The sequence below is a fragment of the Mastigoproctus giganteus genome, chromosome 6 (assembly GCF_048544385.1).
Source record: "Mastigoproctus giganteus isolate SK-2022 chromosome 6, ASM4854438v1, whole genome shotgun sequence".
Lineage (NCBI taxonomy): Eukaryota > Metazoa > Arthropoda > Arachnida > Uropygi > Thelyphonidae > Mastigoproctus > Mastigoproctus giganteus.
This window is the reverse complement of record NC_143580.1, coordinates 133,658,014-133,684,234: the sequence shown is the minus strand read 5'-3', so window position 1 is coordinate 133,684,234 and position 26,221 is coordinate 133,658,014. Positions and strand designations below refer to the sequence as shown.

At 37.2% G+C, this 26,221-nt stretch overlaps 1 protein-coding gene across 2 annotated transcripts in view; it reads right to left on the bottom strand.

Moving 5' to 3' along the window:
- The window catches only part of LOC150084591 (WD repeat-containing protein 43-like), a 168,738-nt gene that overhangs the window by 48,989 nt on the left and 93,528 nt on the right, over positions 1-26,221 (bottom strand). For both annotated transcript variants that reach the window (XM_090375342.1, XM_090375343.1), the window contains exon 8: positions 20,739-20,916. In XM_090375342.1, the coding sequence (XP_090231468.1) occupies positions 20,739-20,916 (178 nt within the window). The remainder of the gene's footprint in view (positions 1-20,738; positions 20,917-26,221) is intronic.

Genomic DNA, 26,221 nt, shown 5'->3' with positions numbered 1-26,221 from the left:
CATTCTTATCAAAACTAAAGAACTAAAATGGTCTTGGGCAGGACACATAGCTCGAAGACATGATGACAGATGGACTAAGAAAATAACAGAATGGTACCCAAGAGGAGCTAGAAGAAAACCTGGAAGACAAAGGCGGAGATGGATAGATGAAATTCATGAGGTTTTGAGTAGTAAATGGATGGCCAGTGCTCAAAACAGAGGGAACTGGAAAGTTGCTGGAGAGGCCTTCATCCTGCAGTGGATTGAAAATGGCTGATGATGATGATTTACATTTCACAATTTTTAAATTAAAATGTTGTCTAATCTGCTTTTTAGTCAAATGTAAAAGTTGTTACCCATCCTCGGTTTAGTCTAAAAACATCACTGATGTACTTTTCAAATTAGCATTAGTAGTGGCAAATGAAGCAAGAAAGCAAGCTTATACAGCATCAGCATAAAAAAAAAAAAAAAACCCTTCTCATTTCATCTATCCATTCTCCAACAGTTTGTCTAGTTCTTCCTTGAATTTATTTAAGCTATCCACCTCAATCATATCACCTTATAGGTGCCTAGTCTCCAGATGCTGCAATTTGCAGAACTGAAGCCTTTTGTGGTAAGAACACCCCTTCGTTCCAATCTCACTCCCCTTCTCTGTATCCATTTCAGCCCACTCTACATCCTTCCAAAATGATGCCTCCAGAGCTGTAAGTAGTACTCAAGATGTAGCCCAACCACTGCCTTATACAATGGGATAATCACCACCTTATCTCTGCTAGCAAAATTCCTGTCTGCCCACTCAGAGAACTTCGTATCTGACTGCACAATTACCCCAGGTCCTATTCATTTTCTACTACCCTGAGTGTAGTATAACTCAGTTGGTACGTTACTCTGGAGTTACTGTTATCCTTGTGCAGTACTTTGCATTTGTCAAGATTAATCATCAATTGCTATTTCTCAGCCCACTTGCCTAATTTTTCTAGACCTTGTTGTAGCAGCATACAGTCATTAACCACCCTGCCAACCTTTGTATTAACTGCAAACTCAGACATTAAGCTTGATATGCCTCCAGCAATATCATTAATAAATATAGACAACACCAATGGGTCCAGCACCGAACCTTGGGGGTCCTTCTCTAATAATGTTAGTCCACGAAACTGATTTTATCTTAACCAAACTACATAATAAAAACAAAATAATAATAATACAATGGTTACAGTGCAAGGAACTGCAGCACAACTGCAATTGTACAGCTAGCACAGCTAAACACATACTGAGGAGCAAACATCCCATACAATATTTTTATTTTTTTTTTGCTTTATGATTTTTTTCTTCAAATAAAACCTGCTTACATTCATTTCAGAAGTACACCAAGAACATTTTTAGACTAAACTAATGATGGAAGTAACTTTCCCACTGAGAGAAAAAAAAATAAATAAATAAGTTGATTATTCACAATTTAAATTTAGAAATCACAAAATCTAAACAGTAATAATACTTACTCCAATTATATCAGAAATATCAGTCCAAATATGATAAAAAAAATGGTGTGCGCCAAGCATGTGCGGTAGATGATTTTATTTGAAACGTCCTTGGCTTGGAAGAGGTTAACAAAATCCAAGCCAATAGCCTAATTACCCATTTGAGTGATTAGGCTATTGGCTAATATAATAGTCAGCTACTTCCTCTACCGAATCAACATTAGTGACTGCATTAGCATCATTTAGGAAGTGATGTAATTTGTGTCATTTCCATTTCAAATTCAGTAGAGTAAGTAGGCGTATGTCAATTGGCCATAGTATAGCTAATATAAATAGTATGATTGCAACAATACAAGTATTTGATTATAAATATTTGTATTGTTCCAATGTTTGATTACAACTACTTGTATTGTTACAATCACACTTGTATGATTGCAACAATACAAGTTACAATAATTCGCCTCTGGTGGAAGTTGCAGATGGCATCACATCTGCGTTGCATTTTTCGTGACCAATTAGATTTACTTGGTTGAGGTGACTGGAAGGATGTTTCATATAAAACCAAATGACCTAATCCTAAAAATAAGCAAGATAAAACACAACAGAACCGCCTAAATCTGGAATCATTAGGACTTTAGCCCTTGCCAGATTTTTGAAATTTAATACTGAATTTGGACATAAGCTCAGTGATCAATGAATTATGACCACCTACTCAATACCATGTTGGGTTATCATTTGCAGAGATAACAGCTGTTATTCGCTTAAGCACTAGCTCCACAGGGATGTTATATATATACAGTGGAACTTCTCTATCACGAACTTGTATTTTTTTTTTTTTTTTTATGTGAACCCCAAACATGAGAGGTATTAGAACATATAGTACTTAGTACCATGCTTGGGTTGGAGGTTGAGAAGACAAAAGAAGATATTTGTTGACATTGGACTCGAACTTCTGTAGATTGTAATTTTCAGGAAATATGTATGAAGTAAGGTTGTTCCAGAAAATGGCAGTTGAATGAATAAATGAGGAAGATGAAAAGTTGGTTCTGTGGGTTTGAAGTTGGACAGTAAATGGATGTTGGCTGGTGGCGGCACGGACTGTTTTGAAAGAGAGAGCGGGAATTATAGAACTGTTCGGACTGTTTTGAAAGAGAGAGCGGGAATTATAGAAGCCAATTCAGAAGAACAGTGCCCATGGAAGTATCTGTAGAAGAGGCATGCAGCAGAAACAGTACATCTATGAGAAAGCGAGTGGAGAGACTCTGTTAGAGCTAAATCATTAATTAACCTAACTACCCTCTTCTGAATGGAATCAAGAAGCCTGAGAGAGGTTTTGGAGGCACCACCCCAGATGTGGGAACAATATTCCACGGCAGGGCAGATTTGTGATTTATACAGATTGAGCGGCTGTTAGGAAGAAAAGTAATGCCGAGAGCGAAAGAGAAAGCTCAGTTTTTTAGATGTAGAGGAAGCAATATTTGTAATGTGCTTGTGCCAAGAGAGATTAGAAGTCAGGGCAATCCTCAAAAGAGATATATCACCTTGCCTAGAAATCGGAGTGTTGCCAAAGATAAGCATAGGAGCAGAAGAATCCTTTTTGCGAGATATAAGACAAGACTGAGTTTTAGAAGGGTTAAAATCAACTAAGTTGTCTTTGCCCCACTGGAGATTTATCTGAAGATCGGCATTTAAGGAATTGGTAGCAGATTTTCGAGAAGTTGAAGCTGATTGAGCAGGACAAGGTTTCTCAAAATGGAAATTGGAATGCAATGTGTTATCATCGGCAAAACTATGGATAGGATTTCCAGTCAATGGAAGAAGGTCATTAATATACAAGAGGAAAAGAGTGGGGGAAAGAACTGAACCTTGGGGGACACCAGAATTAGTGGAGAGATGAGAAGACAGAGAGCCATCTGCCATCACCCTCAGTGAGCGATCAGAGAGAAAACTGGATAACCAATTACTAAAAACAGTTGGCAAACCATAAGATGGAAGCTTGTTCAGAAGACCTTTATGCCAAACACGATCAAAAGCCTTTGAGATGTCAAGAGCAACTACTTGTGTTTCACCGAAACTTTCCATTGAATTAGTCCATAAATGGGTAACATAAGCCAGAATATTACCAGTGGATCGACACTGACAGAATCCATACTGGTGATCGTTGATCAGACGGAAGGTTTCTAAGTATTTAAGAGTTGGCGGTCAATTGATTTCTCCATTACTTTAGAAAGAGTAGAAGTAATTGCAATGGGATGATAATTGGATGGGAGGGATTTGTCACCCTTTTTAGGAATTGGCTGGATATGAGCAAATTTCCAAGCAGAAGAAAAAACACCTTCGGAATAAGAAAGTGAAAAAACGTGGCAAAGAATAGGAGTAAGTTCAGGAGCACAGGTTTTGAGAACAAGGGGAGAAATACCATCAGGACCTGGAGCTTTCTTAGCATCAATATTCATCAAAATCCTTCTGATATCCTTTTGATGGAACACCACAGGAGGCATTGAATGGAGCATGTTGGGAATGGTGGAAGGTGTTTTACCAAGATCATTAATACATGAGTTGGAAGAAAAATGGGATGCTAGCAGGTCCGCTTTATCCTTGGCTGAAGTGACAACAGAACCATCTGGTTTGGACAGAGGTGCGAGCAGAGATGGGCATAAGTTGCGCCCAATAGCTTTGGCAAGAGACCAGAATGCTCGGCTACCATTATGGCAAGAAACTCTTAGCCTGTTCAAACTCTAGTTTGGACTGATTAATAACTGCTTTACAATTGTTGCGAGCTTTGGTGTAGGCAGAAAATGAAACTGAAGAATTAGAATCAAGCCAATTACAATATGCAACATTCTTCTCTTGAACAGCCTTAGCACATTTATTGGAAAACCAAGGTTTAGATAAAGGACGAGATTTTAAAGTGGAGTGTGGGATAAAGGATTCCATTCCTGCAAGAATAATTTCACTGACACGATCTGAGCAAACGTTGACATCAGAAGTTTTGAAACAGTAATCCGACCAAGGAAAAGAAGAAAAGTCGTCTCGCAGGTCATCCCATTTTGCATTCTTGTAATGCCAAACAACATGAGGTTGGGAATAGCCATGAGATAAAGGATCCATTGGAGAAGAGACAATCACCAAGTTGTGATCTGAAGTGCCTAAAGGACCTCTCACATCGACCGTGTACTTAGAAGGGTTGTTTGTGAGAAAAAGATCAAGCGTATTGGCTGTATGATTAGGATTGTCCGGTATTCTTGTAGGTAAATGAACAATCTGTGCTAGGTCATTAGTAATTGCAAAAGCCTCAGCATCTCGACCTGCTGGGTCGGTGTGACTAGAAAACGGAAGCCAGCTGGAGTTGTGAACATTAAAATCACCAAGGAAAATTACCTCACTGCTAGGAAAGTTGGACTGGAGAAAGTCAAGTTGCAAAGTGAGGAAGTCAAAGAGCTCCAAGTGATTAGTGGAGTTGGGAGAACGGTAGAGACAACAGATGAATTTGACACAATGAGGTAGAGAGATTTTAAGCCAGAGAAGATCAAAGAGAGGAGATTCCAAATTGCCAAGTTTCTGACAGGGAATATCAGAACGGACATATGCACAAGTACTACCTTTGAGGAGAAAGGAATCATATAGTGAATAATTTGGGCATCTGAGATGAGCAGTAGTTGAATCAACCGATAACTGAGATTCTGCCAGAAAAAGTACATGGGGTTTGGCAGACTGCAAGTGGAAATGGACATTGTTGAGATTAGAATTAAGACCACGTATATTTGTGAAATGAATAATGAATTTCTCTCTATTACGAATTTTTTCGCAAAACATTGCACCTTGGGAAACGAAACTACATGTAAATTTGAAACAAAATTACATGTAAAATTAACCCCATATAACGAAGTGTTAGTCTCTCTGTAACGAATTTTTAAAAAAAAATTAGTAAAAGCATTTTTGAAGATTTTCAAGCATTTACTGCTAAACAGCCGACCAAATATACTGCCTCCTTCCTTCCAAAATTGCGCATTAACATCTGGAATTAAATAATCATCATTTTAGTGAACACTTGTGGCCATTGAAGCCCGTCGGAGGCTCTTTGTTTCATTTTTGTTACAGTTATTAAACCAAATGAGTTTTCTTAAAAGTGGTCGTAAACTTTACAATAAATAGGGTAGATTTGTAAATGGATGTTGGCTCAGGTGAAAACGAAATTCGCTGCGGTAAACTTTAGCATGCTGTGGCGGCAATACATAGAATGGTACCATAGTCGGTTTTTGGTAACGCCTACTGAGTGACATTCGCTTCTCACCTCAACTGCACCATGTGACCTTCATGTCAATCATTATATGATATGTCAGTTCTCGTCTAACTGTACTCCCAGTAGATGATTTTCATGTTTTTTTTTTTTTTTTTTTTTTATTTCGTTCATCATCAATTACATAGGCTATATGCTCTTGTATTATTATTTTTTTTCTGAAAAGTAACATACAGCGTACGTTAATCATAAATTTTCTTTCGTGTATATATGAATGAAAGCAGAATAAAAGAAATTCACAAAGTCATATATTTCTTCAAAGTGAGTGATACTGCTGAATTGGTAAGCGAATGCCATTGAGTAGCGGTACTAACAATTCACTATATGGCCAGTGCACCAAAGTTTGCGGTGTATGTATCGGTAAGAGCTGCAGTCGAGTAATTTTTACAATTGCAAAAACAATGTCGAAGAGAAAGTGTTTAAGTATTAATGATAAAGCAAAGATTGTTATGTTATTTACCAGGGTTTTAAGAAAAAAAGATGTTGCGGAGAAATATGGCATATCTGCAAGCAGTTTATATACTATTTTAAAAAAAACGAGAATCATTTTTAAATGCAATTGAAGGAGGAGTAGACAAGAAGCGAATTAAGTTGTGTATATACGAAGATGTTGGTAAAGCTGTTCTAAAATGGGTGCAAATGATACGTGAAAAGAATATCCCAATAACAGGCCTAATAATTAAGCAACAAGCTCTGAAATTTGCACAGTCCCTTGGACGTACAGAATTTAATGCGAGCACTGGGTGGCAAGATAAATTTAAGAAGCGCCACAGAATTGTGGAGAAAGTGTTAATGTAAGCGAAGAAGATTGCAACAGTTGGAAGAACAATACCTTAAAGAAGATTTTGGAAGAATATGAGCGTAAGGATGTTTTTAATGCTGACGAAATGGGTTTATTCTTTAAATGTTTACTGAATAGAACACTTGCTTTTAAGGATGATAAATGTTTTGGCAGAAAACAAAGCAAAGAAAGAATCACTGTGCTAGTTGGAGCAAATATGACAGGAAGTGAAAAATCAAGACTTTTAGTCCTCGGAATATCAAAAAACCCCAAGATGTTTTAGAGACACAAAATCTTTGGAAGTTGACTACACCTTTTAATAAAAAAGCATGGATGGCAAGTGATATTTTTGAAGAATGGATATTAAAACTAGACAAGCGTATAAAAAAAAGAAAAAAGGAAAATCGCGTTGGTAACTGACAAATGTCCGGCACATCCTGCCAAAGTCAGAAGTGCGAAGTTGTTTTTACCACCAAACGTAACGTCAAAACTCCAGCCAATGGACCAAGGCATTATTAAAAATTTTAAATTTCATTATCGAAGGAGAATAATAATGAAGATTGTCAATGCGTTATCAGAAAACAGAAACTTGGAGGTTACAATTAACCTTAGAGATTGCATCTCTGAACTGGCAAAAGTTTGGACAAATGATGTCACTGAATACACGATTCAAAATTGTTTTTTGAAAGCGAGATTTGTATTGAATACAGAAGTCGAACAACGACTGGATGAACAAGATGAACTGCCCCTTTCACAACTGAAAAACTTTTGGACATTATTAGAATCATCTGGAAACATTGAAAATGAAATAACACTGGATAATTATGTTTATGTAGATCACAGCAGAACATCCAAATGAAGATGAAATACTGCTGAACAGTGTTAGACGCGACCACGATCACGAAGAAATTAACGATGATGCTGAAGATTCATCAGAACAACCCGTAGAAAAGCCAACTCGCGAAGAAATGTTTAACGCTTTTAAAACGGTTCGTATGGGTCTACAGTTTTGTGAAAATGTTCCTGATAATGTTTTTAATGCTCTGAACAAATGCGAGGTTTTCTTTGAGAAGCAGACAATTTTTTAATTGTACTGTGCAAACGAAAATTACAGATTTTTTTAATTTGTGAGATTTACTGGCGAAAATAAGTGTTTTTGAAATAAAATACATTAAAAATAAATGTAGATTCGTTTTCATTTTCTAATTACATAACAATTTCTAATAAAAAAGATATTCTCTATATAACGAAATTTCTCTATAACGAATTTTTTTGCCGGATTTATCGAATTCGTTATAGGGAAGTTCGATTGTATATATATATATATATAATCATCAAGAATAATACAATAACGTGAATTATGGATCAGGGTCACTGCTATCGCGAAAGTACCCTACAGCCATAATGTATATATAAAATATTACTAGTATAAAATACATATATAAAATATTTATATTTAATTATATTATAGTATAACTTAATTATATTGCATTTTAACACTTTGTACACAACTGACCTTAAATACATGATGCACGAGCTCCCAGACATTCGTTCAGGGTCCTAACTATAGGAACGGGTTTGCAACCCCGAACTACCCTAGCCCAACTACATATTTCTACCATAATCATCTTTCCACTTTACTAGCCTCTACATTTTATGCCCTGTGAGCCATTAGTTTACCGAACGTGATATTCAGGGCTCTATTTTTCTAACTTTACCCAACCTATTTTTCGCCTTAAACAAAGTTTAGTTGACTTCTATCGCTACTTTGTCAGCTATTACATTTCTTAACTATCCTGGGCAGTTAGAGCATCATGTACTTAACCTAGCGTAGCTTCACCGTCCACGTTATTTCAAATATACACACACCAAAATTTGTCTAATGCTAGGCGCTGCTAGCATACACATGCATATATATACACTGGCAACCCACTGACACAGTCTTTTCTGTCAGTCCGGCATGTAGCGGTAAGTTCTCGTCTTTCGAATTTTCCTTGCCTTTGTCTTTTCTACTTTCATAGCGTTGCACTTACTTCTGTAAGGTCATCCACGTTCTGTATGATATAACTTATTAACACATTATTTAATTGCAAACTTGGTATTACGTTATTCAAATTTTATTCAAAACTTTAAAATTGTTATTACCATATGGACTTTCGCACGTGTTTTTTGACAAACAGAACACGTCGGAAACAGAAGTAAGAGCATTGCTGTCCTTTTCATGATTTTGGTGGATGACCGCTGATGAAGATACAAAAATTATGAAAGACTCTGCAATGCTATCTGCACCTAGGTCGTCTCTTCAAAAATATTCTTTTTTGCTTTTCTATCGTTACAATTATTTTTCCGGTTCCTTGCTTCCCACCTTCATTCGCAACACATATTGCTACCAGAGTACACCGTATTTCAATAGTTCTTTTCCATACATAAGCATCTACTTAATGTATTTTATACTAGTAATATTTTATATATATATATATATATTTTTTTTTTATTATTTTTTTTTTTTCCCTCGCTAATTTATATTTCTTCTATAGTTTACACAATGTGTTTTGGATATTGCTTTATGCAGACACTTACATTCGTGGTTATCTGTTCTTTTTATTTATTTCTTATGCCTAATTTTTATTATTATTAACTATTATATATATATATATATATATATATATATATAATCTGGTCTGGTGCTCCCCAAGTAACCGTCAAGAAATTCCTTGCCCTGGAATATTGGGTTCTTAGATGGCTCAATAGGAAGCTTCGCTTTCCCCATACAATATCGAGGCAACAGCTTTATAAAAACCTAAAAACAAAGCCTCTGCAACAGATGATCAACGAGTCTGGAGTCATGCTTCTTGCAAAGATAATCACCTCTGCATGCGATTCACCAAATTTAGGCAATATAATAGCTGCCCCCAACAGGGAAAATACAAGAAACCAGCGATTCAAATCCAGCCTCTCCAGGCTCAAACAAATGGACAGAATGTTCCCCAATGCATTTCTTCACCTCATAAATCATCACAACATTGATTGCAACAGGTTAATCAACTCTGCAGCCTACAGGAGTCAGATCTCCGATGAAATGAAGAAAAATAACCCAACCAGTAATGGCAGCTGAAAGCTAAATGCCCTGTTCTGCAATTTTTAAATTCATAACTAAAATTTCTAACCATTGTTAATATCTATATAAAACTTGCTATGTACATATACTTTATATCATTCCTTTGTATTCTTATCTGCCCCTAGCCATGTGCTGTAATGGGCTTGCTGTATTTGCAATAAATGAATATTTATTTATTTATTTATATATATATAATATGCATTTGTAGGGTTTGTGAATGCTATTTTAACACATTCGCTTCAACCTATTTGAGAGAGAGCATCCCATGTGCCATACTTTTCAAAATGCTGAGAAACATTCTGAAAAATTTGTAAATAATGGCTGAAAAGTAAAAGACTGAAATTCATAACTAAAAGTGAACATTTGCTTTTGGACTGAGCTGTAAATCACAACAAACTCAATTTCATGAAAAGTTTGTTCCATATATATAAACAAATCTCAACACAAGCAAAGAACAGATGAAACTGTGTACCAAGCCTATAAACAAAAGCTAAGCGTTGCTATAAAGAACCCAAAGTTCAATCTATGCCAATATTGAGCAATTGCTAATTTCATGTGCTTTACTTTTATAGTACTCATTTGCTTAAGAATGACAGCTCATATGCATTGTGGCACAAAACTTGGGGGCTGTTTTGAGTCTCTATACATGTCAGAAGCAGCAAAGTGTTAAAGTTATTCCATAGCTCTCCTCTATTTGCTTTCCCTGTGCTGTCTACCCAGCTGATAGAGACCATGGGGTATCTTAAACTGTCAGTCTGATTTTCTGAAATTAAATTAAATCCATGCCTTTACCTCTAACAACCACTCACTCACTCTCTCTCTCTCCCTCTCCCCCTTCCTCCCTCACCACTTTAGAATTTCATGATCACTCCTCAAAGACAAAAACTTTCCAGTATAATCTGGTTCACACACTCTGTCCTATGTGTTGTCTGATTTGCAGATGATGATCAGACATAGAATATTTTTGCCGCTAGTACCTTTTCCAATGTGCTGGCATAAATAATCCTCACCTATTTGATTTAAAAATTTTGTCCCCATGGTGAGTTCCCCTCTCATGTTCCCTTTAATAAAGGGCAAATTGGAATCACTTAAAACAAGGCATTCACAACTGCTTGCCCATTCTACCTGCATATAGAGGACCTTATCATACTCTTCACAATCTTCTGGTCTATCATATAGCCTAATTCTCATTTTCCCTTTGCTACTGATCATGTCACATCACAGATTCTATGCTGTTATGCTTTAATTTCTGACCTTGCGAACATTCTTTTGCTGCACTTTTTCTAATAAGAAGCACAATATTTTCAAAATACATTGTGTATGTCATAGTGAAACTTATCATTCCCTATTTCTGGGTGACAAATTTTCCATTAGTTCTATTGTTTTACAGTTATTTGTTCTAACAAGGAGTTCAAACTCAATCATTTTATTGGCAACAGCCCAAGTATCCCTCACATTATTTCAAAGCTAAATGCAAGTAGTAGCTGTCCAACTGAAATTATAGTTCTAGTGTTTGGCAAACTTTCTGGTCACATCATTTCAATGAGTTAACCTTGGTATTGCACTATGAAGATCAGCTGCTCCTCAGTAAAGAAGTCTGATTTACCACATCAACTAAAATGGTCAATGTAATCTCTTCAATGGGCGGGTCACCTGTTCTAGAAAATGCAAACCAAATAAATTAGTCATAAGGTGAAGCACCAATATGAAAAATGTCAATGGAATGAGTGAGTATCACATACAGTGGTGCCTTGGGTCACGAACTTAATTCGTTCTTTGACTCCATTCACGAACCGAAACAATTTTTCCCATTGAAATTAATGCAAATCCAATTAATCCATTCACCCGCCCCCGGAAACATGTTGTTTTTTGACTTTTTATGGATTTATGTATGGCAAAAATATATAATATGAAATATACAGTATAACTTTACCTTTGTGGTTGATAGTTGCTGGCACAGGTAGATGGTAGAGGAGGAGGAAGACTACTCCTTCGAAAGAGAGTCCCATTCCATAATAATGTCGGGCATTTCTGGTGTTTTTTTCTCTTGTTTGTATCCTGGGAAGTGGTTCGATTGCTGGCTCGGTGGCTAGTATTTTCACAAGATAACAATCCAGAGACATTTGTCTTTTTCTTTGTTGGATAATTTTCCGAAAATTGGACATCACATTGTCATTTAAAATGTCCACAGCTCTGCTGGTCACAGTTTTGTTAGTGTGATGCTTCTCAATGAAAACCTGCACTTCACTCCACTTGCTACAAATTTCTTTGATCTCAGCACTTGAAACATGTACCACCTCTTCCTTCTCCTCTCCTGAGTGCTCCTCCTGCATAACTTTCATATGTTCATGTTTCAACTCAACAAGTTCTTCTGTGTTGAGTTCTTGTCTGTGGTCCTCCACCAGCTCCACCACATCCTCCTCGCTGACCTCCAAGCTCAAACTCTTGCCAATGGTCACAATCTCATTTACTAGAGTTACATCTGTCTCCTCGAAGTCTATATCAGGCACACAACCTGGCCAACGTCTCCTCCAAGCAGATTGAAACATGCAGTTAGAGACACTGTTTCATGCCTTGTCAATGAGGTTTATGCAGTGGAGGATATGGAAGTGATCCTTCCAAAAATCACGCAGAGTCAAATCCGTGTCGGTCACCTGGAAACACCTGGAAAAAAGAGCCTTTGTATATAACTTCTTGAAGTTGGAAATTACTTGCTGGTCCATGGGCTGGATGAGAGGAGTGGTGTTAGGAGGCAGAAATCTGACTTTTATGAAGTCACATTCAACATCAAAGTCTTCTTCCATACTTGGAGGATAGGCAGGAGCGTTGTCCATAACCAGCAGACACTTAAGGGGCAAATTATTTTCCTCAAGGTATTTCTTGACAGTTGGCGTAAAAACTTCAGTCACCCACTCCATAAAAAGTAATCTTGTTACCCAAGCCTTGCTATTTGCTCTCCACAATACTGGAAGTTTACCCTTTAGCACTTTATTGCGTTTAAAAGCGTGCGAATTTTCAGAGTGGTAAACTAAAAGAGGCTTAATCTTACAATCCCCACTTGCATTAGTGCACAATAAAAGTGTAAGCCTGTCCTTTATTGGTTTGTGGCCAGGCAGTGACTTTTCCTCTTGGGTTATGTAGGTCCATCTTGGCAATTTTTTTCCAAAAAAAAGTCCTGTTTCATCACAATTAAAAACTTGATGCGGTACGTAACCTTCAGAGTTGATAAAGTTTGCAAATTCCTCCACATATGCATCTGCTGCTTTTTTGTCCGAACTAGCTGCCTCTCCAAGCCAAACGACACTATGAATTCCAGTTTGTCGATGAAACTTCTCGAACCAGCCTCTACTTGCTTTAAATTCGTCAATGCTAGCATCACTTGTATTCAGCATTTTTGCCACTAAATCACCATGCAAAAGTAAAGCCGCCTCGCATATTAGGGCCTCGCTAACACTGTCTCCAGCAAGCTGCTTTTCATTAATCCAAACTAACAATAATTTTTCTACTTCTTCTAACACTTGAGACCTTTGCTTCGTTAACACAGTCACTCGTTTAGCCACATCAGCCGTCTTTAGCGCATCTCTGTTCTTTAAGATAGTACAGATCGTAGATTTAGCCATGTCGTACTGCTTGGCGAGATCAGAAACACGAACACCATTCTCATGTTTAGTTATTATTTCCTTCTTCGTTTCTACTGTAATACACTTAGGCTTCTTTACACCACTGTCACCAACACTTTTCACTTTCTTGGGAGCCATAATGAGAGTTAATTTAATGCAAAAAGCAAAAAAAAAAATTATATCAAGAACGACGCAACGACAAACAATGTTCACAGCGTGCAACTGATGCTGTTCGCGAGCCGAGGCATTGTTTGCGGGTCGAGTCAAAATTTGTTCGGAAATTGTGTTCGTGGGCTGATTTGTTCGTGACCCAAGGCACCACTGTATATTACTACATTTTTAACCTTTTCTTCAACTAGCTTGGTAACTCAACCAAGAAATGGATTTGAATTTCAGTTGTGAACAATTTGCCATTGAAAGAGAATAAAAATACTCTACAATCTGGTTTCAGCAGCACGAAATTAAGTTAAATGCTATTGTCCACTTTATATGTGCCCAAACAAATATGCAATATTAACCTCTAAGTTAAATAAATTCTTTGGAAGTTTGCGAAGCAATAAAAAATCCTTCTCTGGTTCCTAATTTAAGAATAATTAACTTCCAACTTTTAAATCATAATCTAGAAAACTTTTATAAGGATCAGTCTTTCAGCCAGATGCTGTTCTGAAAGTTTTTGCTTAAATTAATAATAAGTAATTAATGTGTCATATGATAAACTGTATTTTAAAGCAATTTGTTTATTAATTTATATGTTCCAGAAGTACTTTTTATCCCCCCCACTGTTTTGTTCAATTATCTAGAAAGTTGTAACTGACAATTTTACAAGGATCTTTTTAATGATGGAGGGGCTCGCAAATTATATATAACAAGTGTAAAAAAAAGGTGAAAGTGATTAATTACTGATACAGTCAGTCCTCATATAGCACGATAGTTGCATTCCTAGAAACCCTCGTGCAATGCAAAATCGTGCATTATAAACAACAGGCCCTATGGGAAAAATGGGGTTAGGTGCCGACCACCCAAGATTGAACACACATTTGTAACCAAAACACAACAAATAATCGTAATAAAATACTCACGTATTTTATTACGACTATTACGTAATAAAATATTGCTAATGATTTTACTTCTATCGTAAGCAAACTTGTTTTTTGTTTGATTTTCTATCGAAACAGATGACAGTGGTTCCATCTCTTCCAATTCTTTGTGTCTTAATCTAATGGATTTTAATTACACTTTGAGTTGTTCCTGCTATGAAAGTTGTTTTTATTTTCTCTGCATTCTTTCTAATTCTCGGCATTGCCACATTTAGGCCTGTAGCACATGCAATATCACATGGTCTTTCATTTCGCTCAAAGCGTTTCACAATTTCATATTTTTTCTCTATCGACAGAGGCAGACTGGCCATTAGCCTTACCGGGGAAACCCCGGTGGGCCGGAGGCCTGTGTGATTTTGGCCATAAACCAGAGTATGAGGCCACTACAAATTTTCCCGGGTAAAAATTTTTGACCCAGTCCGCCTCTGTTTATCGATATTGCTTTACTTTTTCTCTCTGAATCTGCAGTATCTTCACCAGGACGCTTCCTTTTCACACCTTTTAAGTATTTTACTCATTTTTAGGGAATAAAGCACAATTACAAAACGAGGAGGCACGCTTGATACACAAACAAAGTTGTGCACGTGTCGTAACTGAATATGCAACACCGTAAAGGCAGAGATACACTATTAACACCTCACATTTTACTAAAGCACATTTCTAGGGGTTACCATAAAACAATAAAAACAATTTCCAGTTGCGTTCCTGCTAGTGGAATCTGTTATAAACTGGTAGTAAACTCGATCTAATTGCATTTGCGATTATACCAATAGCTGGAATTGTCTTGGTTTTTACGTTATTATGGTGAAATGTGTTTCCCTTTCACTGATATAAAACACAAATACATTTTCAGAATCTTCTCTTCATTCCTATCGTGTTGCTTTCGGTTGTGGTGATCTGTGTTCGACTGCCATTTCTTGTAAACACAAAGGCGAATCGTGCATAAGCGAATTCGGTTCGTGTTATATAAGATATCGTTCCCCTATTTATAAATCGTGTATGATCGAATTCGTGTAATGTAAACACGTGTTATACGAGGACTGACTGTACTTACAAATAAATATTAAATTTAAAAGGTATATTTACGTGAAAAGAAATCCTATGTAAGCATATGACATACCCAACCCAACAAATCAGATACACACTATAAGATGCTTCTTCAACATCTGTAACACTTTCTTTATATTCAAGTAAGATGCTTCTTCAACATCTGTAACACTTTCTTTATATTCAAGTAAGATGCTTCTTCAACATCTGTAACACTTTCTTTATATTCAAGTAAGAGGCTTCTTCAACATCTGTAACACTTTCTTTATATTCAAAAGCAGCAGTAGCCATCTTTCTTTCTCTTTCTCTTTTTTTTCACTAAAAGTCTATTCACATCGAAGAACCAATTTTTTGCATTTTTTTTCTGGAAAAATTTAAGATGCTCACATTCTGCATTAATGTGATGACAATGTCAGAAAAACAATTTTATATTCTGTTATACATCAAAATTCTATCTGCACTGGAAAAACTGGCATGTTTTGTATCCACCGATTTTGTATCAACTTTTGTATCAACTCTACCCATTTTGTATCAACTCTACCTTCTACTGCAATAGTGGCTAAAGTATCATCCATCTGAAGAGTTGAGTTGTTTCTAAACTTTTACGCACCTGAAATGGATCAATTTTTTGATCCTCAAATGAGCATCTGGCACCTGATAGATTTGTGCAAAACAATATGCACAAAATAAATCTGCATGTTTCTAATAACTTTTCAAGAGAAAATAATTTGTAAATTAATTTCTAAAACATTTCAGAAAACTAGAATAAGCACAAATCACAGAAAACATGGAAACTGCTGTCTAACAGACTAGTCTGTTAGTAGCAGTTTCCATGTACTTCTCTCTGTCGTCGACTTCACTCCAGTTTCCTCCTCTCTTAATGACATTGGTCTTTATCATGTCTTGCCATCTCATTCTTGGCCTCCCCCTTGGTCTTTTGTCCCTTAATTGTAAATCAAACATTCTTCTTGGCAAATGCCTCTCGTCCATCCTCTTGACATGTCCAAACCATTTCAAACAGGACCTTTCAATCCTATTCTGGAGTTTTTCAACCTGAATTCTCTCTCTAATCACATCGTTCCCGATTTTGTCGTGTCTTGTCTTTCTGGCTATGCTCCTCACAAATCTCATTTCTGCTCCCCGAATTACACTTCAGTGGTATGTTCCCGTTCCATATAAGATCTCTTGTCTGCCTATAGAAATTCCCGCCCACTTGTATCTACTTATTTCTTCGTCTATCACTACAGTCTTTGTAATGGTGCTTCCTAGATACTTGAAATTGTTAACCATTTTTAGCTCTTTCCCTTCCATCGTAATGTATCCGTCAAGCTTGCCACTCCTCTTTAGAACTATTACTTCACTCTTCTCCTGACTGAAAACCAGTCCAAACTTATTGGCCATGCTAGCTCATATATCAACTTGCCGTTGCACTTGTTCCCTGCTCTCTCTCTCTCTCTCTCTCTCCCCCCCCCCATATAATTTCATTGAGTCCTGTCCAACTTGTTCCACCACTCTACATTACACATTATTCATGATAGCTATGAACAGTAGTGGTGACAGGATGCCTCCTTGCCTCAAACCTGATGTTATTTAGAAGCTCTCCACTAACCCCATCACTGTTCTTACTTTGCTCACTGCATTGGTGCACATATTCTCAATTCTCTCCACAAGATGTTCCTCTATCCCCAAGTTTCTCAAAATCTCCTACGCTTTCTTTCTCTCTTTATGGCATCAAACGCTTTCTTTACATTCAAAAATGCCATCCATAATTCTTTATTGTGTTCATAACACTTTTCCATCAGTTGCCTGATACAGAAAATTAGATCTACCGTCAATTTGCCAGGCCTAAAGCCATACTGTTCCTCAGCCATCTTACTTTCAATCGTTCCCCTTATCTTCCGCTCTAACACTCTCTCATACAGCTGACTCACGTGTGATGCCTCTTTAATTGGAACACTTTTTCCTGTTCCCCTTCTTGAACAACGGGATGATCACACCTTCTTTCCAGTCCTTCGGCACCTATCTCTTAAGGAACAGTCTGTATGTCCGCGATATCCCTGGCTCGCCTGTAACCTTCAGCTATTATTTTATTTATTTGTTTTTTGGAGCATTAGCAACTAAGGCCATATTGCTCCGGGATATGCGGTGGTCATTCCCTGACCTTTCCACATCCTCTGTATTTGGTGGTGACTGGCTCGAACCCCGGTCTAACCAAGAAGCATGTGCTACGCACTGCTGCTCCTTCCCACCTGGCTACGAAGGCGCCTTGTAACCTTCAGCATCTCTCCATTTATCTCATCCATACCATCAGACTTACCTGTTTTGATGTATTTCCATGCCTGCACTACATCATTCCACGTTAAGTCTGTCTGTCTGTCTGTCTGTCTGTCTGCCTGCCTGCCTGCTCTCTCTTCATATCTTCTCTTTCATCCCCTCTTTTATGATCAATCTACCTTTGTCCATTTTGCTGGCTGTCCTGCACATTCAACAATTTTCAAAATACTTTTAAAAATTGTTGAATTTTCAAAATACTTGGTTATTAGGTTCTCATTCTCATCCATCAAGCATTTGCTCTGTTCACCAAACCATACAGCATCTTTTTATTACCATCGATATCTTGTCGTAGAGTTTCAATCCATTCTTCCAACCACAGTCTTCTCTCCTCATTAACTATCCTCTTGGCCTCTCTCTTTACAGTTTCATTTCTCTCTTTATTCTCATCATTTCTGTTCTGAAAGTAGGTCCTGAATGCATTATTCTTGATTTTCACAGCCTCTCTCATCCTATCATTCCACCATGGGGTTTCTTTCCATCTCCTTCTATTGCTTGTCCTTCCACAAACCTACTCTGTCAGTCCTACAATAGTCTTTGAATGCTTTCCATTCTGATTCCACGCTGTTCACAACTGTCTTAATTACAACCTTCCGAACATCGCCCCCTTTTCCTCTTCTTTCTACTTTCACACCAGTAGTTTTCTCTCTCTTGTTATTTTGATCCTCTTCAATTTAGAGAATCTTAAAACTTCAACAACTAACCTGTGATCACCACCCAAGGTGACACTAGGAATGACCGTGACATCCACTAGTCTTCTGTGTCGCTCTTTATGCACAAGTATACAGACAAGGAGGGATTCCTGTTGATCATCCCAACTGTATCTTGCCACTTTGTGACTCTTTCTCTTCTTGAATCAGGTGTTTCCTATGACCAAGCTGTTTCGTAAACAGAAATCCAACAGCCTCTCACCATCATCATGCCTGATGATGGTGACTAGAATACGTTATGGGTCCCCAACCATGTGAACCCATAACGTATTCTAGTCCTTGTCTCTCCACTCAGACTTTTGCTTTCAGGTCATCCATGATAACTATATCTCCACTTGTGATGTTCTCTTCCAGCTTGTCCTCAAACTCCAGCTTCTCCATTTCTTCGCAAGCAGTCTGCGCTGCATAACATTATACTATCTCCAATGTTTTGCTGTCATTCATTTGCAGTTTAATTGACATGAGTCTGTTGCTGATATTATTCACCTCCAGTAGCCTTTCCTTAATCCTGTGATCTATAATAATGGCTACATACACCCTTCCTCGCTACATCGCCCCCACACCAATATAGGTAATAACCTCCTCGTAACTCTCTACACCCATTTCCTTTCCATTTTGATTCACTCAATCCAAGTATGCTTATTTTTCTGTCCTTCCTTTAAGATGTCCACACACTCCTCAATTTTTCCTGACAATGTCATAATATTGAGTGTGGCTAGTTTAATATATATTGTAACCAGCTGATCTTGTTGGTTGCAGATACCACCACATCCGTTCTAATCAGTTTTGAGGCTTCTTTTTCTATTGAAGGCAATATATTTAAGCTGCCAAACCTGTCGCAGCCATATAGATGTGGTAGCTCTTATTCAATGGTGAAGCTTCCTCGTGATGTCGCAGTTCTATCCATGTATATATATATATTTTTTTTTTATGTAAACCCCAAACACGAGAGATGTTAGAACCTATAGTACTTAGTACCGTGCTTGGGTTGGAGGTTGAGAAGACGAAAGAAGATATTTGTTGACATTGGATTGGACTTGAACTTCTGTAGACTGTAATTTTCAGGAAATACGTATGAAGGAAGGTTGTTCCAGAAAACGGCAGTTGAATGAATAAACGAGGAAGATGAAAAGTTGGACAGTAAATGGATGCTGGCTGGTGGCGGCACATGTTCAGACTGTTTTGAAAGAGAGAGCAGGAATTATAGAAGCTAATTCAGAAGAACAGTGCCCATGGAAGTATCTGTAGAAGAGGCATATACCAAATCAACAACTTTAACTTGTATGTCTTGATATTCCCTATCCCATTCTTCCTGGATTCAAATAACCCTTCAACTGTTATCTTTTGTAAAGATGTAAATCAACAATTTTATGCAATTTATGCCGATTTGCCAGTCACCAATGACTGAACAAGCAAGTGGCACTGCTGTAGTTCTTTTATCATAAATCCAAATGGTTGACTCAGTAGAATTACTGTGACCTTGAAATTTAGAAAAATTAATAACCCTACAACAAGTGAGTATTTTTAAATACAAATTGGTATCCTAAAAACTTCTACAGCAAAGCTATCAAGTAGCACAACTGTTCTGTTTAGAAGTTTCAGTAACTGATCATAGTTCCTTAAAAGTTTACTGACTTTGAAATTTCCTGTTTTTCTATATTCAAGAATAATAGTACCGTATATGGTAGCCATTTTGAAAAACATTCACAGTCAGAAAATGAAACCACCCTTAGGTCCCAAATCTTAACCTATCACTCACCAACACTTATTTTATCTAAAATATAACTTCTTTTTGAGCAACACTCCCTAATGTTTTTTTTTTTTTAATTTTTAGAATTAATTTTAACTAATACTAAAAATAATTTTTTTTGAAAAAAAAAATATAATTTTTTAATTTAAAAACCTTCTTTATTAATTAACTTTATTAGCACACTAATTTAGCTAGCATACAGCTGGTGCCACCAGTGCTATCCATGAACAGATCAATGGATCTAAATTAGAAAAAAAAAAAAAACCCATAACTGAAATCATGAAGAAAATTAAACTTTCCTTAAGACCATAAAAGTTAAATGATATCCATAAATTTTTATGAAATATAACTCAATTTTAAACATTATTTTTCGTATGAAATTTTGACTTCTGAGGTTTATATGAAAATAATATATGTATCGCATGTGGAAAATTATTTCTGCATAAACGACAAAGTGAAATGTAAAAATTAATTACATTAATAGTATATGAAGGCAGATAAAAAAAAAAAAAAAAAAATGTACTTACTATGTACTCAAATGTTGGGCATATAATATTGCCATAAGCAAGGAGAGCAGTTCCTTTATCTGAAACATTTAAATGCGAACCTAATATCTGAATTATGGTATTTTGTTTTTCATCATATTTATCTTCTTTGGATATAACAGTAAAAGTTAACTTTGGCTGTAAAGGCTTCTTGCATTTCCTGATAACAGAAAAATTCAATAACTATAATACAGTCAGAATAAATTTCAAATTTTGTCTAATATAAATAGTAAATAGCACAAAACAATTGCAGGAAACAAATGTATGCGTCATAATTACTCATACGTTAAGCACTTTAAATTCCAGCATCCTAAGGGATTGAGAGGTATGGGATTTAAAAAATTTTCTGGATTTTAGAAAGGTACACCTAGTGGTGGTGTATTTTTGGAGAAACACATTTCAATTAATATTAAACACTAAAAACTAAACATTTACATCTTTAAAATAATTATAATGACTATCTCATTCTTCCACCTATTTTTGTGGCCAGCAGGATTTAAACTGTATGGATAATACTGATTTTGTATACAGCATGGCAGCTCGCATAGAACAAATCCTTTACAACTGCTTTGTCAGCATGTTGCCATTAGAAATTACCTGCTGTCTAACAGGGACCAGTTAGCCCTGAAACAGTCTGCCATAATAATCTCTTCTTTAAAAAAAAAAAAAAGACCAATTAATCTCTTGGAGAGGCCATCTGCTTGATAGCAGTGCAATATCAAGAAAGTCATTGCAAAGGCAAAGAAGTTCTGTGAAAATTGAGACCACTGCATTTTGCGTGTAGTTTAAATCCAACTGGCTTCAAAAACAGATAAAAGGACAAGATAGTCCTTTTATAATGGAGTGGGCACAATGTGCAGAACTTCCACATGTTATAATGGAGCAATTATAATTATCTGTACAGTATGTAAATAGTGGCAGGGGTGACAGGAAAGCTGGCTGGAATTACCTAGTACAATAAATAAATAAATAAAAAAATCAATGATAATGTCAGGGTATCTGACAGGTGACCCTTGAAAATAATGTTCTGAAAGTTTTTCTACCTTCCTAATATAGCAACTTTTACTGCAATTGCTTCTGTAGTGATTTTTTTTTTCTCCAGTTTTCGTACAAAAATTTTATATGAGAACCTGTCTGCCATCATCTTTGCAACTATTTCTTTTTGCATAAAGAGTAGTGCGATATCAGATAAGTGACATCTAGTTTTACTCTACCAATGGCTCAAATTTTCTATGCACAAGTTTTATATAACAGGTTTCTGAATCATCTTTTTATATGATTCGGTGACACTGCATAGCCACTAAGGAATCCTTGTCCTCAGTGCAAATGATTTTTTCTGAGAGAAATTGTTATTGTTATTATTATTTGGTTTTTTTAGGGGCATTAGCAACTAAGGCCATATTGCTCCAAAGATATGCGGTGGTCATTCCCTGAACTTTCCGATCCTCCATATTTGGTGGTAACGGGCTCAAACCCCGGTCTAATCAAGAAGCGTGTCTACACCCTGCTGCTCCTGCCCACCTGGCTACAGAGGCGCCTTCTGAGAGAAATATCTGGATAAAAGTTTTTCACAATTGCCATTCAAATTTCACCAAATTAAAACAGAAAATTCAACAAATCAGAGATTTATAAAACATTTCTTATTAGAGGTATATGATACAAGAAAGCAAGCATATACAGCAATCAGTCAAAAAAAAATCTTCCCATTTCACCCATCTATTCATTCCAAATGTTTGTCTAGTTCTGCCTTCAATTTATTTAAGCTATCAACTTCCACAATGACAGATGGAACTTTTTTTTCAGCATTTAACCACCCACTGGCTAAAGGCAAATTTTCACACTATTCAATAACTATCTTTCCTCAATTTCAGTTAATGGCCCCTCACGTTTGTAATCTGAGCAAGAGGAAGAATCCTATCAGCATTGAGTCTGCTCAATCAATTCGAGGCCTTATACACCTCAATCAGATTGCCTTGCAGGTGCCTAGTCTCCAGACATTGCAATTTACAGAACTTAAGCCTTTCTTTGTAAGGGCACCCCTTTGTTCCCCTTACCAGTCTTGTTGCCTTTCTCTGTACTCGTTCTAGCAACTCTACAGCCCTGTATGCAATACTCAAAGTGTGGCCTGACCATTGCCTTATACAAGGGAATAATCCCTTCCTTATTCCTGCTCGCGAAATTACTGTATATCAGTGACAAAACCCCATGACCTAGTCTGGTAGCCTGTCTGCACTGCTCAGAAAACTTCATATCTGACTGCAAAATTACCCCCAGGTCTTTTTCATTCTCCACTACCCTGAGTGTAACTCCACCCAGTTGGTTTGTTACTCTGGGGTTACTGCTATCCATCCATATGCAGTACTTTGCATTTGTCAATGTTAAACTTCAGTTGCCACTTCTCAGCCCACTGCCCAACTTTTCCAGATCCTGTTGCAGCATACTGTCATTAGTGTTATTAACAATTCTACCAACCTTTGCATTATCTGCAAACTTTGACATTAAGCTTGATATACCTTCAGCAATATCATCGATAAATATACAAAACAACAATAGGCCCAACACTGAACCCTGGGGGACACCACTAATAACATTAGTCCATGAAGAACTGTGTCCATTGAATACCACTCTCTGTCTTCTCCCACTCAACCATCCTTTTATCCATTGTAGCAACTTGCCCTTAATGGCATACAACTCCAATCTGTATAGTAGTCTTCCATGTTGAGTCAGTTTGGTGTGTTATAAGCCTAATGACTCAATGAGTACAACAAACAGTTGTACAGAGAAATAAAGTTTGCCAGTAAATCAAAATGTCTTATAATGGGGGATTTTAACTTCCCAGATATTGACTGGAACTTGTAGATTGGTTACTCGCACACTAGCAAGACTTCTGTGAATTTATTCCTGTTGCACATTATTATTATTATTACTAATAGCCATATGGTGCAAGAAAGCCTGAGGCTTATGCTGCACCAGGAAAAAAAAAAGGTCCCAAGTTACCCTGAGAGAGAGAGAGAGAGAGAGAGAGAGTCAAAAGTAGAAGGGAATCACCTAGAAAGAGAAGAATGATGATATCCAGCCCGGGGTCCTGAGCTGGATATCATCATTCTTAGCTATAGACCTAGTCAGGCTCCTTAGTTTATTCTAAATTGAGACAGCGAGATTTGGAAATTAATCAATACTTAAGAGTCCGTAGAACTACCGTTCGTAATTACCGCCATTGTAACATGATACAGCATATCCGGAATTCGATAGCATTAGCTTTGTATAGTATAGTGCATAATATAATATTGTCAATTAATCAGTAAATCTATTAATCTTGTTAAACTTCATTGTCAATTAAATTGTACTTTTAACTATATATATATAATGACTTAGAGTACAAACGTAACAAATAATTAATACATAACTTGATACGGAAGTTATATAAAGGGAACTAGTAGATAACACTCGATACTGAAAAATAAATATAGCGTTATAACTGTGTTAGGATACAAGTTTAAGGTTTTAATTTTGTTCTGAAATTGTAATTTTATTGACATTAAATCGAAATCTTGACTCAGACCAGAGCAGCAAAGCAAAAGGCTCAAGCTAATGGGAGTGCTGTGGCTCAGGGGAGAACTGAGGGGGGCAGTTGCCCTCTGAATCACAGCCTTTTAAGATGCACTGTTTGCTTGATATTTGCGGAGCAATCGAGTACAGGACATGATACTGCCATGGGGGATGTCTTTGTGTGTGTGTGTGCACGATGCAAGGAGAGCAAGGAAATTAGGCGACAACTCAGCGTTGTTATGGGCCTATATGAGACCTTGAAGGACAGGGTGGATGCCCCCGAAGGAAATAAATTGAGGGGCCCATCAAGCTCTCAGCTGCCCACATCAACACCAGAGCTTGCACTTGGTCATCTTGCAACACAGAGGCAGCCCCCAAGGCAGAATGCGCTGGTCCCACAGGAACTAGTAGTTGTTGGTGACTCTATTGTCAGGGAAATGGGGAACATGCTTTGTAAAAAGGATAGGAGGAACAGGACCAAGGTTATGTCTGCAGGGGCAAAGGTTGATGACGTTGTAGAGCGGATATCATCTTTTAAGGGCACAAAAGGTGATATAGTTGTACACGTTGGCACTAATGATATTAAGAGTAGGAGACCAGCGGAATTACTTAACAAGTACAGGTCACAGTTGAAAAAAAGCTGTGAAGTAGGGTTGAATTTGAAAGTGTCTGCAATTCTGCCCAGACACGATAGGGAGTATATGATGAGAGCCTTGTCGATCAATTCGGCCCTGGAAAGATTGTGCAAGGCTCAAGGGGTAGAATTTTTTTCAGCCTGGACTGTACTTGTTAACAGGAGAGATTGCTTCTACAGGGATGGGATACACTTAAATAGAAAGGGTGCAAGAATATTTGCTGATGCTATCGAGGCAGTGTTAGGTGGGTCGGAAAACTGCTAGGTTGGAGGGGAGATAAAGACTAATAGATTAACAGTAGCCACTGGCAGAGGTGAAAGAGATTCTTGCACTGCTTCTATTGGAATGAGCAGAAGCCTGAAAAACAAGATGCAGGATATTTCAGAGACTGCGGGAAGTCATTGCGATACAAGTAAACACATGGGTTGTGTTAGGGTAGCTAAGAATAGAAACAGGTGCATGTATACTTGCGTGTACACCAATGCTAGGAGTTTAGTAAATAAATTTGATGAATTTGAGGTATTGCTCAAAACATCAAAGGCAGATATTGTTGGGATATCAGAGACGTGGTGTCACACAGATATAAGGAATGCAGAACTGGAATTTGGGGAGTACAACGTCTACAGAAAGGATAGACAGGATAGGAAGGGAGGAGGGGTTATGCTATTAGTTAAGAAACACATAAAATCCAAGGAAGTGAAGCCAGTCGACATCGATGGACAGGGCAGTGTCGAGTCAGTTTGGTGTGACATAAGCATAGGTAAATCAAAATTGAGAGTAGGAGTGTGGTATAGGCCTAATGACTCTGATGAGTATAATAAGATACTGTACAGGGAAATAGAATGGGCCAGTAAATCAGAGTCTTATAATGGGGGATTTTAATTTCCCAGATATTGACTGGAATTTGTGGGTTGGTCACTCACACACTAGCAAGGCTTTTGTGGATTTATTGGATGATTGTTTTCTACACCAGCATGTTCGGGAGGCAATTAGAGGGAGTAATACTCTTGATTTGATTATCAGCAGTGATTCTTCATGCATTAAGAATCTGCAGATAAAGGAACCACTAGATGGCAGTGATCACAGAGTGCTGAAGTGGAATTTATTCAAGGAGGTAAAAGGAAGGGTTTTTGCTTTCGTAAAGGCGACTATGATGGTCTGAGACAGTATTTAAATTCTATACAGTGGGACCAACTGATGATGTTACCAACAGCAAATTCAAAATGGGAAGCATTCAAGGAACTAATCTTGGAAGCTACCAGGCTTTACTTACCAACCAAG